Source organism: Rhincodon typus, unplaced genomic scaffold (assembly GCF_021869965.1).
Source record: "Rhincodon typus isolate 14 unplaced genomic scaffold, sRhiTyp1.1 hic_rhity00002821, whole genome shotgun sequence".
Lineage (NCBI taxonomy): Eukaryota > Metazoa > Chordata > Chondrichthyes > Orectolobiformes > Rhincodontidae > Rhincodon > Rhincodon typus.
Window position 1 is genome coordinate 6,877 of NW_025968459.1, and position 12,798 is coordinate 19,674.

General features: G+C 53.5%; 1 protein-coding gene across 1 annotated transcript; it reads right to left on the bottom strand.

Moving 5' to 3' along the window:
* Positions 1 to 4,167: 4,167 nt before the first annotated feature.
* LOC125481617 (probable G-protein coupled receptor 139) lies at positions 4,168 to 5,220 on the bottom strand. The gene has a single exon (XM_048593421.1). It carries the CDS (start codon positions 5,218 to 5,220, stop codon positions 4,408 to 4,410), a length of 813 nt encoding a protein of 270 aa, XP_048449378.1. The 3' UTR covers positions 4,168 to 4,407.
* Positions 5,221 to 12,798: the final 7,578 nt, after the last annotated feature.

Sequence of the window (12,798 nt, forward strand, 5' to 3'; positions counted from 1 at the left end):
GGGACGGGGAAGGAGGGAAGGAGGGATGGAACGAGGAATGGGGAGGGAGCAAGGTAGCGAGGGATAGGGTGGGAGCGATGGAGCGAGGGAGTGAGGGACGGGGTGGGACGGAGTGAGGGAGCAAGGGAGGGAACCAGGTACAGGGATGGAGGGAACGAGGGATGAAGAGGGAGCGAGGGAGAGAACGAGGGATGGGGAGGCAGGTATCGAGGGACAGAGAGGGAGCGAGGGAGGGAGTGAGGGATGGGGAGGGAACGAGGGACTGAGTGGGAACGAGGGAGGGAGGCAGCGGGGAGGGAGTGAGGGTGCAGGAGTGAGGGAAGGGAGCGAGCGAGGCATGGGGAGGGAGCGAGGGTGGGATGGTGTGAGGGACGGGGAGGGAGTGAAGGATGGGGAGGGAGTGAGGGAGGGAGCAAGTGAGCAAGAGACGGGGTGTGAGGCAGGGAGTGAGGGACGGGGAGGGAGCGACGGATGGGGAGCGAGGGACAGGTACGGAGCGAGGGCTACGGAGGTTTGAGGGAGGGGGATGGGGAGGGAGACAGAAGGAGCGAGGGATAGGAGGGTTACAGGGAGGGAGAGGGAGGGAGGGACAGGGAGGGTACGAGGGACAGGGAGGGAGGGACAGGGAGGAAGTGAGGGACAGGGAGGGGGACAGGGAGTGTCAGGGAGAGAGCGAGGTACAGGGTGGTCAACAGGGTTGGATGGACAGGGAGGGAGCAAGGGACAGGGAAGGAGCGAGGGACAGGGAGGGAGTGAGGGACAGGGCCAGGGAGGGAGCGAGGGACAAAGAGGGAGAGAGGGACGGGGAGGGAGTGAGGGATGGGGAGGGAGCGAGGGACGGACCGAGGGACAGGGAGGGAGCGAGGGCGAGAGGGACGGGGAGGGAACGAGGAAGCGAGTGATCGAGGGTCGGAGCGAGGGAGCGAGGGACGGAGAGGGAGGGAGAAAGGAACGGGGAGGGAGGGAGCGAGGGACGGAGAGGGAGGGAGAAAGGGACGGGGAGGGAGCGAGGGTCGGAGAGGGAGTGAGGGATGGGGAGGGAGCGAGGGAGGGAGTGAGGGGCTGAGAGTGAACGAGGGAGGGAGTGAGCGGGGAGGGAGTGAGGGAGAGGGAGTGAGGGACGGGAGTGTGCGAGAGACTGGGAGCGAGCGAGGGATGGGGAGGGAGCGATGGAGCGAGGAAGTGAGGGATGGAGAAGGAGCGAGGGAGGGGGAGGGTGTGATGGACAGGGAGGGATCAAGGGACGGGTGGGAGGGACGGGGTGGAAGCAAGGGATGGGCTGGGAGCGAGGGAGTGAGGGATGGGGAGGGAGGGAGGGAGCGAGTGAGCGAGAACTGGAGCGAGGGACGGAGCAAGGGAGCGATGGACGGGGAGGGCGTGAGGGATGGTTAGAGAGGGAGATGAAGGGAGCGAGGAACGGAGATGGAGGGAGCGAGGGACAGAGAGGGAGATAGCAAGGGCCGGGGAGGGAGAGAGGGACGGGGAGGGAGTGAGGGATGGGGAGGGAGTGAGGGAGGGAGGGACAGCAAGGGAGCGAGGGATGGCGAGGCAGCGAAAGAGTGAGGGACAGGGAGGGAACGAGGAACCGAGTGAGCGAGGGTCGGAGCGAGGGAGCGAGGGACAGGGACGGAGCGAGAGACAGCGAGGGAGCAAGGGATGGGGAGGCAGCGAGGAAGCGAGTGAGTGAGGGATGGAGCGAGGGAGCGAGGAACGGAGCGAGAGAGCAAGGGAGTGAAGGACAGGGAGGGAGGGAGCGAGGGATGGGGCGGGCGGGAGCAAGGGACGGGGAGGGAGGAGCAAGGGAAGGGGCAGGAGCAGGGGACGGCGAGGGAGTGAGGGATGGGGAGGGAGCAAGTGAGGTAGTGAGGGACAGGGAGGGCGCGAGGGATGGGGAGGGAGCGAGTAAGTGAGGGACGGAGCGAGGGAGCAAAGGACAGGGAGGGAGGGAGGGAGCAAGGGACAGGGAGGGAGGGAACGAGGTACAGGGAGGGAGAGAGCGAGGGATGGGGAGGCAGGGAGCGAGGAACAGGGAGAGGGCATGGGAGGGAGCGTGGCACTGAGAGGGAATGAGGGATGGAGGGAGTGGAGAGGGAACGAGGGACAGGGAGCAAGGGACAGGGAGGGAGCAAGGGAGCGATGGACGGAGAAGGAGCGAGGGACGGGGAGGGAGAGAGGGACGGAGCGAGGGACAGGGAGGGAGTGAGGGACGGGGAGGGATTGACAGATGTGGAGGGAGGGACGGGCAGTGATCAAGGGACAGGTGGGAGGGACGGGGAGGGAGCAAGGGACTGGGAGGGAGGGACGTGGAGGGAGTTGGGGAGGGATGGGGAAGGAGGGAAGGAGGGATGGGGAGCGAGGGATCGAGGGACGGGGAGGGATGGAGAGAAGGAGTGAGGGATGGGAAGGGAGCGAGGGAGGGACGGGGACGGAGCGGGGGAGGGAGCGAGGAATGAACGGGGAGGGAGTGAGCGAGAATGGGGTAGGGATGGATCGAGGGACGGGGAGGGAGGGACCGAGGGAGGGAGCGAGGGATGGGGAGGGAGCGAGGGAGGGATGCGGAGTGAAGGAGAGAGCAAAGGACAGGGAGTGAGCAAGGGGCAGGGAGGGAGGAAACGAGGGAGTGAGGGATGGGGAGGGAGGGAGTGAGTGAGCCAGGGACGTAGAGGGAGCAAGAGAGGGAGCAAGGGACAGGGAGGGACTGAGGGAGGGAGGGACCGGAGCAAGGGATGGGAGCGAGGGAGAGAGGGATGGGATCGAGGGACAGGGAGGGAGCTAGGGATGGGAGCAAGAGATGGGGAGGGAGTGAGGGACGGGGAAGGAGCGAGGGGCCGGGGGGAGTGAGGGACATGGAGCGAGGGACAGGGACGGAGCGAGGGATATGGAGGGAGAGGTAGGGGGACAGGGAGGGAGAGGGAAGGAGCGAGGGATAGAGAGGGGTACAGGGAGGGAGCGAGAGACAGGGACAGGGACAGACAAGGAGGGGGAGGAACAGGGAGGGAGCAAAGAACAGGGAGGGAGGGTGCGAGGGTCAGGGAGGGAGCGACAGGGAGGGAGACAGGGAGGGTCAGGGAAAGAGCGAGGTACAGGGAGATAGGCAGGGTTGACGGACAGGGAGGGAGCGAGGGACAGGGAGGGAGGGGGGAGGGACGGACGGGGCGGGTGGGAGGAGCGAACGAGGGACGGGGAGGGAGAGAGGGATGGGGAGCAAGGGACGGGTAGTGAGCGATGGGGAGGGAGTGAGGGAGCGAGGGACGGGGAGGGAGCAAGGGACGGGGAAGGAGTGACGGGGAGGGAGTGATGGAGTGAGTGACAGGGAGGGAAGGAGCGAGCGAAAGGGAGGGAGGGAGAGAGCGACAGGGAGGGAGTGACGGGGGGGAAGGAGGGAGAGAGAGCGACAGGGAATGAGAGAGAGAGAGAGAGAGCGACAGGGGCAGGGGCTGGGGTACAGGGGGACGGGGCACAGGGAGCCAGATACAGGGCTGGGGGATGGGTGACAGGGAGCCAAGGGGTTACAGAGATCAGTGAGAGACTCGAAGGGAGAGAGGAGGACAAGGAAGAGAGGACAGAGAGAGAGAGAGAAAGTGGGTCAGAGATAGAGAGGTAGAGACAAGGAAACAGAGGCAGAGTGAGAGGTGACAGCGAGGTGGGAGGAGAGAGGCAAAGGGTACAGAGGGGGATGGGGAGAGAGATAGAGCATGTGAGGGGGACTGAGAGAGGGAAAGTGTGATGGGGATTAGGGAGAGGTGGGGTCAGAGGGAAAAATACAGAGTGGAGGATGGGGTTCACACAGGCAGAGGGTGAGAGAATGGGGTGCGGATATTTGAGGAGGAGGGAGAGAGAGACAGGACGCAGGGAGAGAGGGAGGGAGTGGTTTGGAGAGGGTGGGTGGAAAGAGAGAAGGAAGGGAATGGAGAGAGGGATGGGAAGCAGCGGGGTATGGAGAAATGTGGGTCAGAGAGGGAGAGAGTGAGCGAGGAGGGACAGGCGAGAGAGAAAGAGACAGAGATATCCCAGAGATGAACGCAAGGACAGAGTGACTTAAATCCAACTCCTGAGCTCAGTCCCAAAATCCTCCCATTCCCTTGGGGCTGAGTCTGTCTCTCTCCAGTTTAGCTTCTTCAACACAAAGACAAACAACAATATAGTTTGCTGTGCTGCTTGGCACTTTTTAATGAACGGTAATTACATATTGAAGTTATGGATGCAGTCAGTGGAATGGTGCCTTTTCTCTTTGGCCTGTGAGTTGAGAGAAACATTGACATGTTTCCCCGTAACCCGCTGTGGGATAAGGTTGGATAAACCAGCACTATCCTCAGTCTGTTACCATAGCGACAGGCTGCTTCATTGCTGAAACATTGAACTGAAATGAGAAAATCCTGGATGGATTGATTAATGAGTGAATTTGATTCATTGATAAATTTGGGTGAAGGGATATTTCAGCACATTCTTCAGCTGCTGCCTGAACTTAGTCTGGGTCACGGCATAAATCACGGTGTTTGTGCAGCAACTGAGGAGCTGCAGCATGAAGCCCAATTCCTGCACAAAGCCATTGACAGTTATAGATACATACCCAATCAACCACATTCGGTTCCATATAGAATACACAATTAACATTGACCATAACAAGATGAAATTGGCCGAGATCACAAACAGTAAAATGATGGATTTTTTTCGATTTCTCATTTCTGTGTCACACTGACCGTCCCCATTGGTGTGAGCCCGGAGTCTCCTGCGGGCTCTGCTGGTCACGAAAATGTGTCTGACGGTGAAAACATTGAGCAGCAGAATCAGGAGAAATGGGAGAGTCGGGGTTAGAATGTGGTGGAGGAACTCGATTGTGACCCAGACACGAGAGAAATAAACATCGATTATTCCATCACAAAACCAGGGGAGGTTCCACAGCGAATAGCGAGCTGTGAGCATAAAATACCAGAAAATGTTCTTTAAACAGCTCAGCACAGTCACTGTTCCCAGAACCACAGCCGCCGTTTTCTCACTGCAATATTTACTTTTCAGCTTCTGGCAACAAATGGCCACAAATCGATCAAAGGTGAAAGTGACGGTGAACCAGACAGAACAGTCAGTGGCTGCGTAAAGGAGGACGGCGTGGATATTACACACGGGGATGTACCGCAGGAAATAAAATTGTTCCTGATAAACAATGGGAATGTGTCTCCATATCAGGTCGAGGATAATGACCAGTAGATCCGCCACTGCCATGGCCCCCAGGTAATGTCTGACACATGGAGACAATCCACAATCTTTATAAAGCAGGACGTAGATCGTCACTACATCAACTGTGAGGAAGGAAAACAAATAAAATATATATCAGCCTGGAGGCAAAGTTACCAGTTTGATTGAGGACTCAGTGACATTTTCAAATGTATCACTGATTTATTGAAAAAAAAATGAAGCTGAAATAACAAATAGTACTGTCTCAATTCTTTTACAAGAAATGTAACATAAAACACAAGAAGCATTCCCACCCCAGACACACAGATAAACATCCATAAGAACAGATGGTTTCCAGAACAGTTCCACAGACTCGATCACTCGAGAGCAGGCATAGGTCACTTCCTTACAGTTCCTGATATAGAGGGTGAAGATGTTGCTGTCCTGAAGGATTCTCTCCCAGTTTCTTGGAGACAAAGGTTGGAAATTTCTGTCATTTACTCTAAATTGTGGTCAATTTTCGGTTGGGAAGAAACATGAACACAGGGAAAATGTATTCACCCCTTTAACTGCCTGAGGGGATTTTGAAACAGTGTCTCCTTCTCCCTGGAACGGGATCTTTTCCCTCGGGATCATATCTTTTGTTCACTTCACTGACATCCAGCCGTTCACAAATAATGTCGGTTACAGAATGTTCCGGGGAATGTCGTTATAGAATGTGATGGAGTCAGAAAGATCCTCATCACAAAGGCCCTTCTGTCCATCAGTTTTGGTGAGACCCACTCAGCCTCACGGTGGAAATCTCTCCCCAAACTCAACTCAACTGGCAAACACAAATTAAAGGCATTGCCAGATCAGCTGAAGTGGTCAGTTATCTCACATTCTCAATCCACCTCACAGAACCAGCCCAGACACCACAAACCCAGATGAAATATCTGTTCAGCATGGAGCACTGTGCAGACCAGGCTAGTGTCCTGCTCAATACAACCCGGCAATCTGTCCAGAGTGGGACACTGTGCAGGCCTCACCAGTCAACTAGATATCAGTCCAGCACGGGGAGCTGGGCAGACCACACGAGTGCATTGATCCATAAATCCGGACCAGGCATCTCTCCAGCACATGGGGACTGTGAAGTGAACACCACTGAACTGATCTGTAAACCCCGAGCAGCTACCCTCCCAGCGTGTAGATCTGTACAGACCACCCCAGTGCAGTGCTCGGTAATGCTGTGTTAAATCGCTGCCCAGCCTGGGGAAACTTGCAGCCCATGCTGGAAGTGACAGGATGTGCGACTCCCATCCATTTACAGCTCCATATCTCCAATGTGCCATGACAAGGGCTGCCATGGGTGTGAAAATCACTGCCAGAGAGAGATGGTGGGGAATCAGTTTAAATACCAACAAATGGGAGGGGTTGGACATATAGACAGAGAGCGGGAGGTTGAGAGACAGTGTCATGGAAGTATGTGTTCACAAGTTTTGGAATGCTGACATGTGGACATTTTGATAGCATCTTGCAACATGTGTCAGTTTTTCAGGAATGATGCGTGAATAGGATATTGCTGTGAGTTCAGATGATGGAGAGTTTTAAAGAGCATTTGTTCTGCATTTGTGACTGAGAGTGTGGTGAGCACAGTCTTTGACTCATTGGGCTGTATCTAACAATAATTTGTCTCAGTGACATTTTAATTGAGTGTGACAGAGAGATAGTCTGCAGGAGGCTGAGCTAGTTTTCTGATGCTATCTTATTAAACTCCCCTCATTATCTACCTACCCCAGCACATGCCATTCCTCTCATTCAATGCCAACCTGATTCTCCCACCCATCATGGCTGGTAATAGTTCCCATCGCCTGGATGGCCCAGGTGTTCCATGATCCCTGGTGCAGGTGCCATTTTTAAAAGGCCAATGGGAACACAGTTGAACTTTCTCAGTTCGGAGCCTACCTGCACGGTTTATCCCGAGCCTGACAGATAAGGGACAATTGCACCAAGATTTATCGAAAGGGGCACAGAGGTCCTGGTGGATGGGCTAGTACAAAGGAGGACAATTCTTTTAGCAGAGGAAACCACACCACCAGACCCACCGAGCATGGCCTGAGCTCACCACCCAGCTCAGTGCAGAATCTGCAGTCTGAAGAAATGTCCAGCAACACAGGACAAGCTACAATAACCTTCCGCGCTCTGTCAGGATAAGTATCACCGCATTCTCTCTGCTCCATCTCTCTCTCACACACACACACCTCCGCTACTCCCCGACACTGAAAACACTGCATGGATCCAACACTGTCGACTGATTCAATCCGGATACCTCACCATTTCCCCCTCACCTACACCATCACTAACAGCAGGGCCACGCACATTCACCTTCATTCCCTCCCTCCCTTTCCCTCATTCAAGGAGAAACAGCCTGGAATAGGACAGAAAGGGCCAAGCAGGGCGGTGGTGTTCCCCACATCAGTTCCCTCACCCACCTTCCTCCACCGCGTGGGGAGGACCCTGGAATGAGCCGGAGAGAACCAGGACGACCCGTGTGGAGATTCCAAAAGATACACGTCCCACCAACCGAGTAAGGAGCAATGTTCAGTGAAGGGTAATTCTCACTTTAAACCCACTGTCAGTTCCATTTCCACCTGGCACAGCTTAGAAACCGTGTCCCTGATGCCATCTCCCTTTTATATCAAGCCGGTACAAATGGAATCACCACGGTCTCGGTGGGCACGAGGTTGGGCTCACAACATATCGTCTCCACCAGCTCTCAGGAAGGGAGCACGGAGTGTCCCTCCTACACCTCCTCCTTCAGACAGCTCAGATACTGAAACTAACCTGTAATATTTACTCGTCTCCCAACTTGTCCTTACATCTTCAACAAACAAACATTGAAAATCTCATAGAGTCACAGTCCCCATGGAACAACTGAAATACTGTCACACTCACTGGAGCAAGCAAATACTGATGTACTCGCATGGAGTGACTCAAATAATGAAATGCTGTCCACAGAGTAACAGAAATCCTGACACACACCAGATGGAATGAATGAAATATTGACAAACCACAGAGCCAGAGAAATCCTGATAGGCTCCCCTTATTAGTGTAAGTATCGGTGTATTTGTGTGTGTATCTGTGTGTCTCTGTGTGGGGCAGGTCTGACATTCTCTGTGCAGTTTGATGTGATGCAATGCCACCCTCTGCTGGTCTCCACACGCCACTGCACAGGCAGCAGCAGAGGATAAGAACCATCAGGGATTTATTCAGAGAGGGACTGGGAGGGCAGCAGCTCACAACACCATCCAAACTGATTTCATTTTCATGTACTTATCTAAATGTCTTTTAAATGTTGTAACTGTACTCACTTCCACCACTTTGTCTGGAAGTTCGTTCCATACAAGAACAACTCTCTGTAAAATAACTGCCCCTCATATCTTTTTTAAAATGTTTGCTCCTCAAAACTTAAAATGTCCCCATAGTCTTGAAATCCTCCACCCCCAAGAAAAGATAACTGACATTCAATTTTTCTGTACCCCTCATGATTTATAAACCTCATCAGGTCACTCCTCAACCGCCTACGCACAACTGAGAAAAGTCCCAGCCTATCCAGCCTCTCCTTATAACTCAAACCATCCATTCCCAGCAACATCCCGGTAAATCTCTGCTAAACCCTCTCCAGATTAACATTATCCTTCCGATAACAGTGCGACCAGAACTGGACACAGTACTTCAGAAGATGCCTCACCTACATCCTGTACAACGTGAAAATGACATCCCAACTCTTAAACTCAAAGGTCTGAGCAAAGAAGGTAGTGAACTAAATGTCTTCTTAACCACCCTGTCGATATGTGACACAAACGTCAAAGAATTATACCTGATGGCCTCGCCTCTGTTCTGCAACACTACCAAAAGTCCTAATTTAAATTGTATAAGTCCTGCCCTTGTTTGTTTTACCAAAAGCAATGTCTCACATTTATGCAAATTAAACACAATCTGCCACACCACAGCCCAATGAGTGATATTCCCACCCCCCCACACAACCCTGACATGTTTTGAAAGACCGTCCCATCTCCAGAAGGCCGAAAAACTCCGGTCTTTATTTTCCCAAAGACGCTGAGCTTGGTTTGCCTTGTGCGGGCAGGAACGGGGGCGTGGTGGATTGCAGACCAGCCGGTGGTGAGGAGACTCATTTTCTTCAGGTAAGAGGGGTTGCCATGGGTACCCGGATGGGCGCTAGTTATGCCTGTCTCTTCATGGGGTACGTGGAACATTCCTTTTTCCAGTCCTATTCTCGCCCCCACCCACAAAGCTTTCTCCAATGTATCAATGATATCATCAGTACTGCTTCTCTCTCTCATCTGGAATTGGAAAACTTCAAATATTTTGCTTCCAAATTCCACCCTGCCCACACTTTCACCTGGTCTATCTCTGACCCCTCCCTTCCGTTCTTCAACGTTTCTGTTTTCATTTCTGGGGATAGACTGGCCAATAGTATCCATTACAAATCCACAGACTCCCACAGCTACCTGGACTATACATCCTCACATCCCACTTCCTGTAAAGACTCCATCCCATTCTCTCAGTTCCTCCGTCTCCATCGCATGTGTTCAGATGAGGCCAACTTCGACAAGGGAGCCTCCGACATGTCCGCCTTCTTCCTCAACCGAGGATTCCCCAGCTCTGTTGTCGACAGGGCCCTTAACCAGGTCCGACCCATCTCCCGCACTTCCTGCCCTCACCCCTTCTCTTCCCTCCCGCAACAGCGATAGGGTTCCCCTTATCCTCACCGACCATCCCACCAACATCCACATCCAGAAGATCATCAAATGCCATTTCCGCCACCTTCAGCGAGATGCCACCACCAGACACATATTCCCCTCCCCTCCCTTGTCTGCCTTCTGCAGGGACCATTCCCTCTGTGACACTCTGGTCCACAATTCCTTCACCCCCAACACCTCCCCACAGCCCTCGGGCACCTTCCCCTGTAACTGGTGAAGGTGCAACATCTGGCCATTTACCTCCTCCCTCTCCAGTATCCAAGGACACAAACATACCTTCCAGGTGAAGCAAGATTTCACCTGCACTTCCCAGAATCTAGTCTACTGCATTCGCTGCTCACAACGTGGTCTCCTCTACAGTAGGGAAACGAAGTGTAGACTTGGCGACTGCTTTGCAGAACATCTATGTTCTGCTCGCAGAAAAGACCCTGAACTACCTGTTGCCTGCCACTTTAACGCACCATCCTGCTCCCTGGCCAACATCTCTCTCTTTGGCTTGCTGCAGTGTTCCAGCGAAACCCAACGCAAGCTGGAGGAAAAATAACTCATTTTCCACTTGGGGACCCTACAGCCCTCCGGACTCAATATTGAGTTCAATAATTTTCGGGCCTAAAGTCTCCCATGTCCCAGCCCCCACCCCACACACCAGTCCTTGTTACCACACAGCCTGCCATTACACACCCGCTGTTGTTAGTCAAAAACAGTCCCCATTAACAACTGTTCACCCTCCCAGCCTGATCATTATCAACTCCTTTGTCTGTCCAAATTCTTTCTCTCTCTTTGGGCCCTATCGTATCGTTTATTCTCTACCCCACCCACCTCCTTATTTTTGGCATATAAACTGACATTTTCCCAGCTGCCATCACTTCTGAGTAAGGGTCACTGGACCCCAAACATTAACTGTGTTTTTTCCTTCACAGATGCTGCCAGACTTGCTGAGCTTTTCCAGCAACTTTGTTTTTGTTCCTAGAATATAATATGTTGCCTTGTAACATTTAATAGTTTTAGGAGGAGGGCAGTTACACGTTAGGGGCGGGAAATAGTGATCTGCAATACGATCTTTTGGGGTTGGAAATTATGCTCGTTTGTCGTGTCTGGTGTTCAGTAATGTCTAATCGAGATTCTTCATAGTGCAGAATATGTCTGCAGAATTTCTTTCCCTAACATTGCAGTCTACAGATATAGTAGGAACTGCCAATGCTGGAGAATCTGAGAAAACAAGGTATAGAGCTGGATCAACACAGCAGGCCAAGCAGCATCGGAGGAGCAGGAAAGCTGACATTTCGGGTCTGGACCCTTCTTCAGAAATCGGGGAGGGGAGGGGGATTCTGGAATAAATAGAGAGAGCGAGGCGGAGGCGGATGGAAGATGGATAAAGGAGCAGATAGGTGGAGAGGAGACGGACAGGTCAAGGAGGCGGGGATGGAGCCAGTAAAGATGAGTGTAGGTGGGGAGTTAAGGTGGATGTTGGTCAGTCAAGGGAAGACGGACAGGTCAAGGAGATGGGGATGAGGCTGGTAGGTAGGAGGTGGGGGTGGGGTTTGAGATGGGAGGAGTGGATAGGTGGGAGAAAGGACGGACAGGTTAAGGAGGCGGGGACGAGCTGGGCTGGTTTTGGGATGCACTTGAGGGCGGGGAGATTTTGAACCTTCTGAGGTCCAAATTGATACCATTGGGCTGCAGGGTTCCCAAGCAAAATATGAGGTGCTGTTCCTGCAGCCTTCGGGTGGCATCGTTGTGGCACTGGAGGAGGCCCAGGATGGACATGTCGTCCAAGGAGTGGGAGGGGGAGTTGAAGTGGCTCGCGACTGGCAGGGGCAGTTGTTCATCGCGAACCGAGCGTAGGTGTTCCACAAAGCGGTCTCCGAGCCCCCGCTTGGTTTCCCCAATGTAGAGAAGGCCACATCAGGAACAGCGGATACAATATAACACATTAGCAGATGTGCAGGTGAACATCTGTTTGATATGGAAGGTTTTCTTGGGGCCTGGATGTGTAGGGGCATGTGTAGCATTTCCTGCGGTTGCAGGGAAAAGTACTGGGGGTGGTGGGGCTGGTGGGGAGTGTGGAGCGGACAAGGGAGTCACGGATAGAGTGGTCCCTCCGGAAGGCAGATAAGGGTGGGGAGGGAAAAATGTCTTTGGTAGCGGGGTCAGATTGCAGGTGGCGGAAGTGCCAGAGGATGATGCGTTAGATCCAGAGGTTCATAGTGTGGTACGTGAGGAAAAGGGGGTTCTATTTTTGTTGTTATTGCGGGGAGGGGGTGTGAGGGATGAGTTGTGGGAAACACGGGAGATCCGGTCGACGGGGTTTTTGACCACTGTTGCAGCCCTTGAAAAACGAAGACATCTGGGATGTCCAGGAGTGGAATGCCTCATCTCAGGAGCAGATACAGCGGAGGCAGAGGAATTGGGAATAGGGGATGGAATTTTTGCAGGACGGTGGGTGAGAGGAGGTGCATTCTCCATTGCTGTGGGAGTTGGTAGGCTTGAAATGGATATCGGTTTCCAGGTGGTTTCCAGAGATGGAAACAGAGAGGTCCAGGAAGGAGAGAGAGGTATCAGAGATGGTCCAGGTAAACTTAAGGTTGGGGTGGAAGGTGTTGGTGAAGTGGATGATCTGTTCGAGCTTCTCGTGGGAGTACAAGGCAGCAGCGATACAGGCATCAATATAACAGAGGAAGAGGTGGGGTACAGGGCCAGTGTAGCTTCGGAAGAGGGATTGTTCCACGTATCCTACAAAGAGGCAGGCATAGCTTGGGCCCATGCGGGTACCCATGGCCACCCGCTTTCTCTTAGGAAGTGGGAGGAATTGAAGGAGAAGTTGTTAAGAGTGAGGACAAGTTCAGCTAAGCGGACAAGGCTG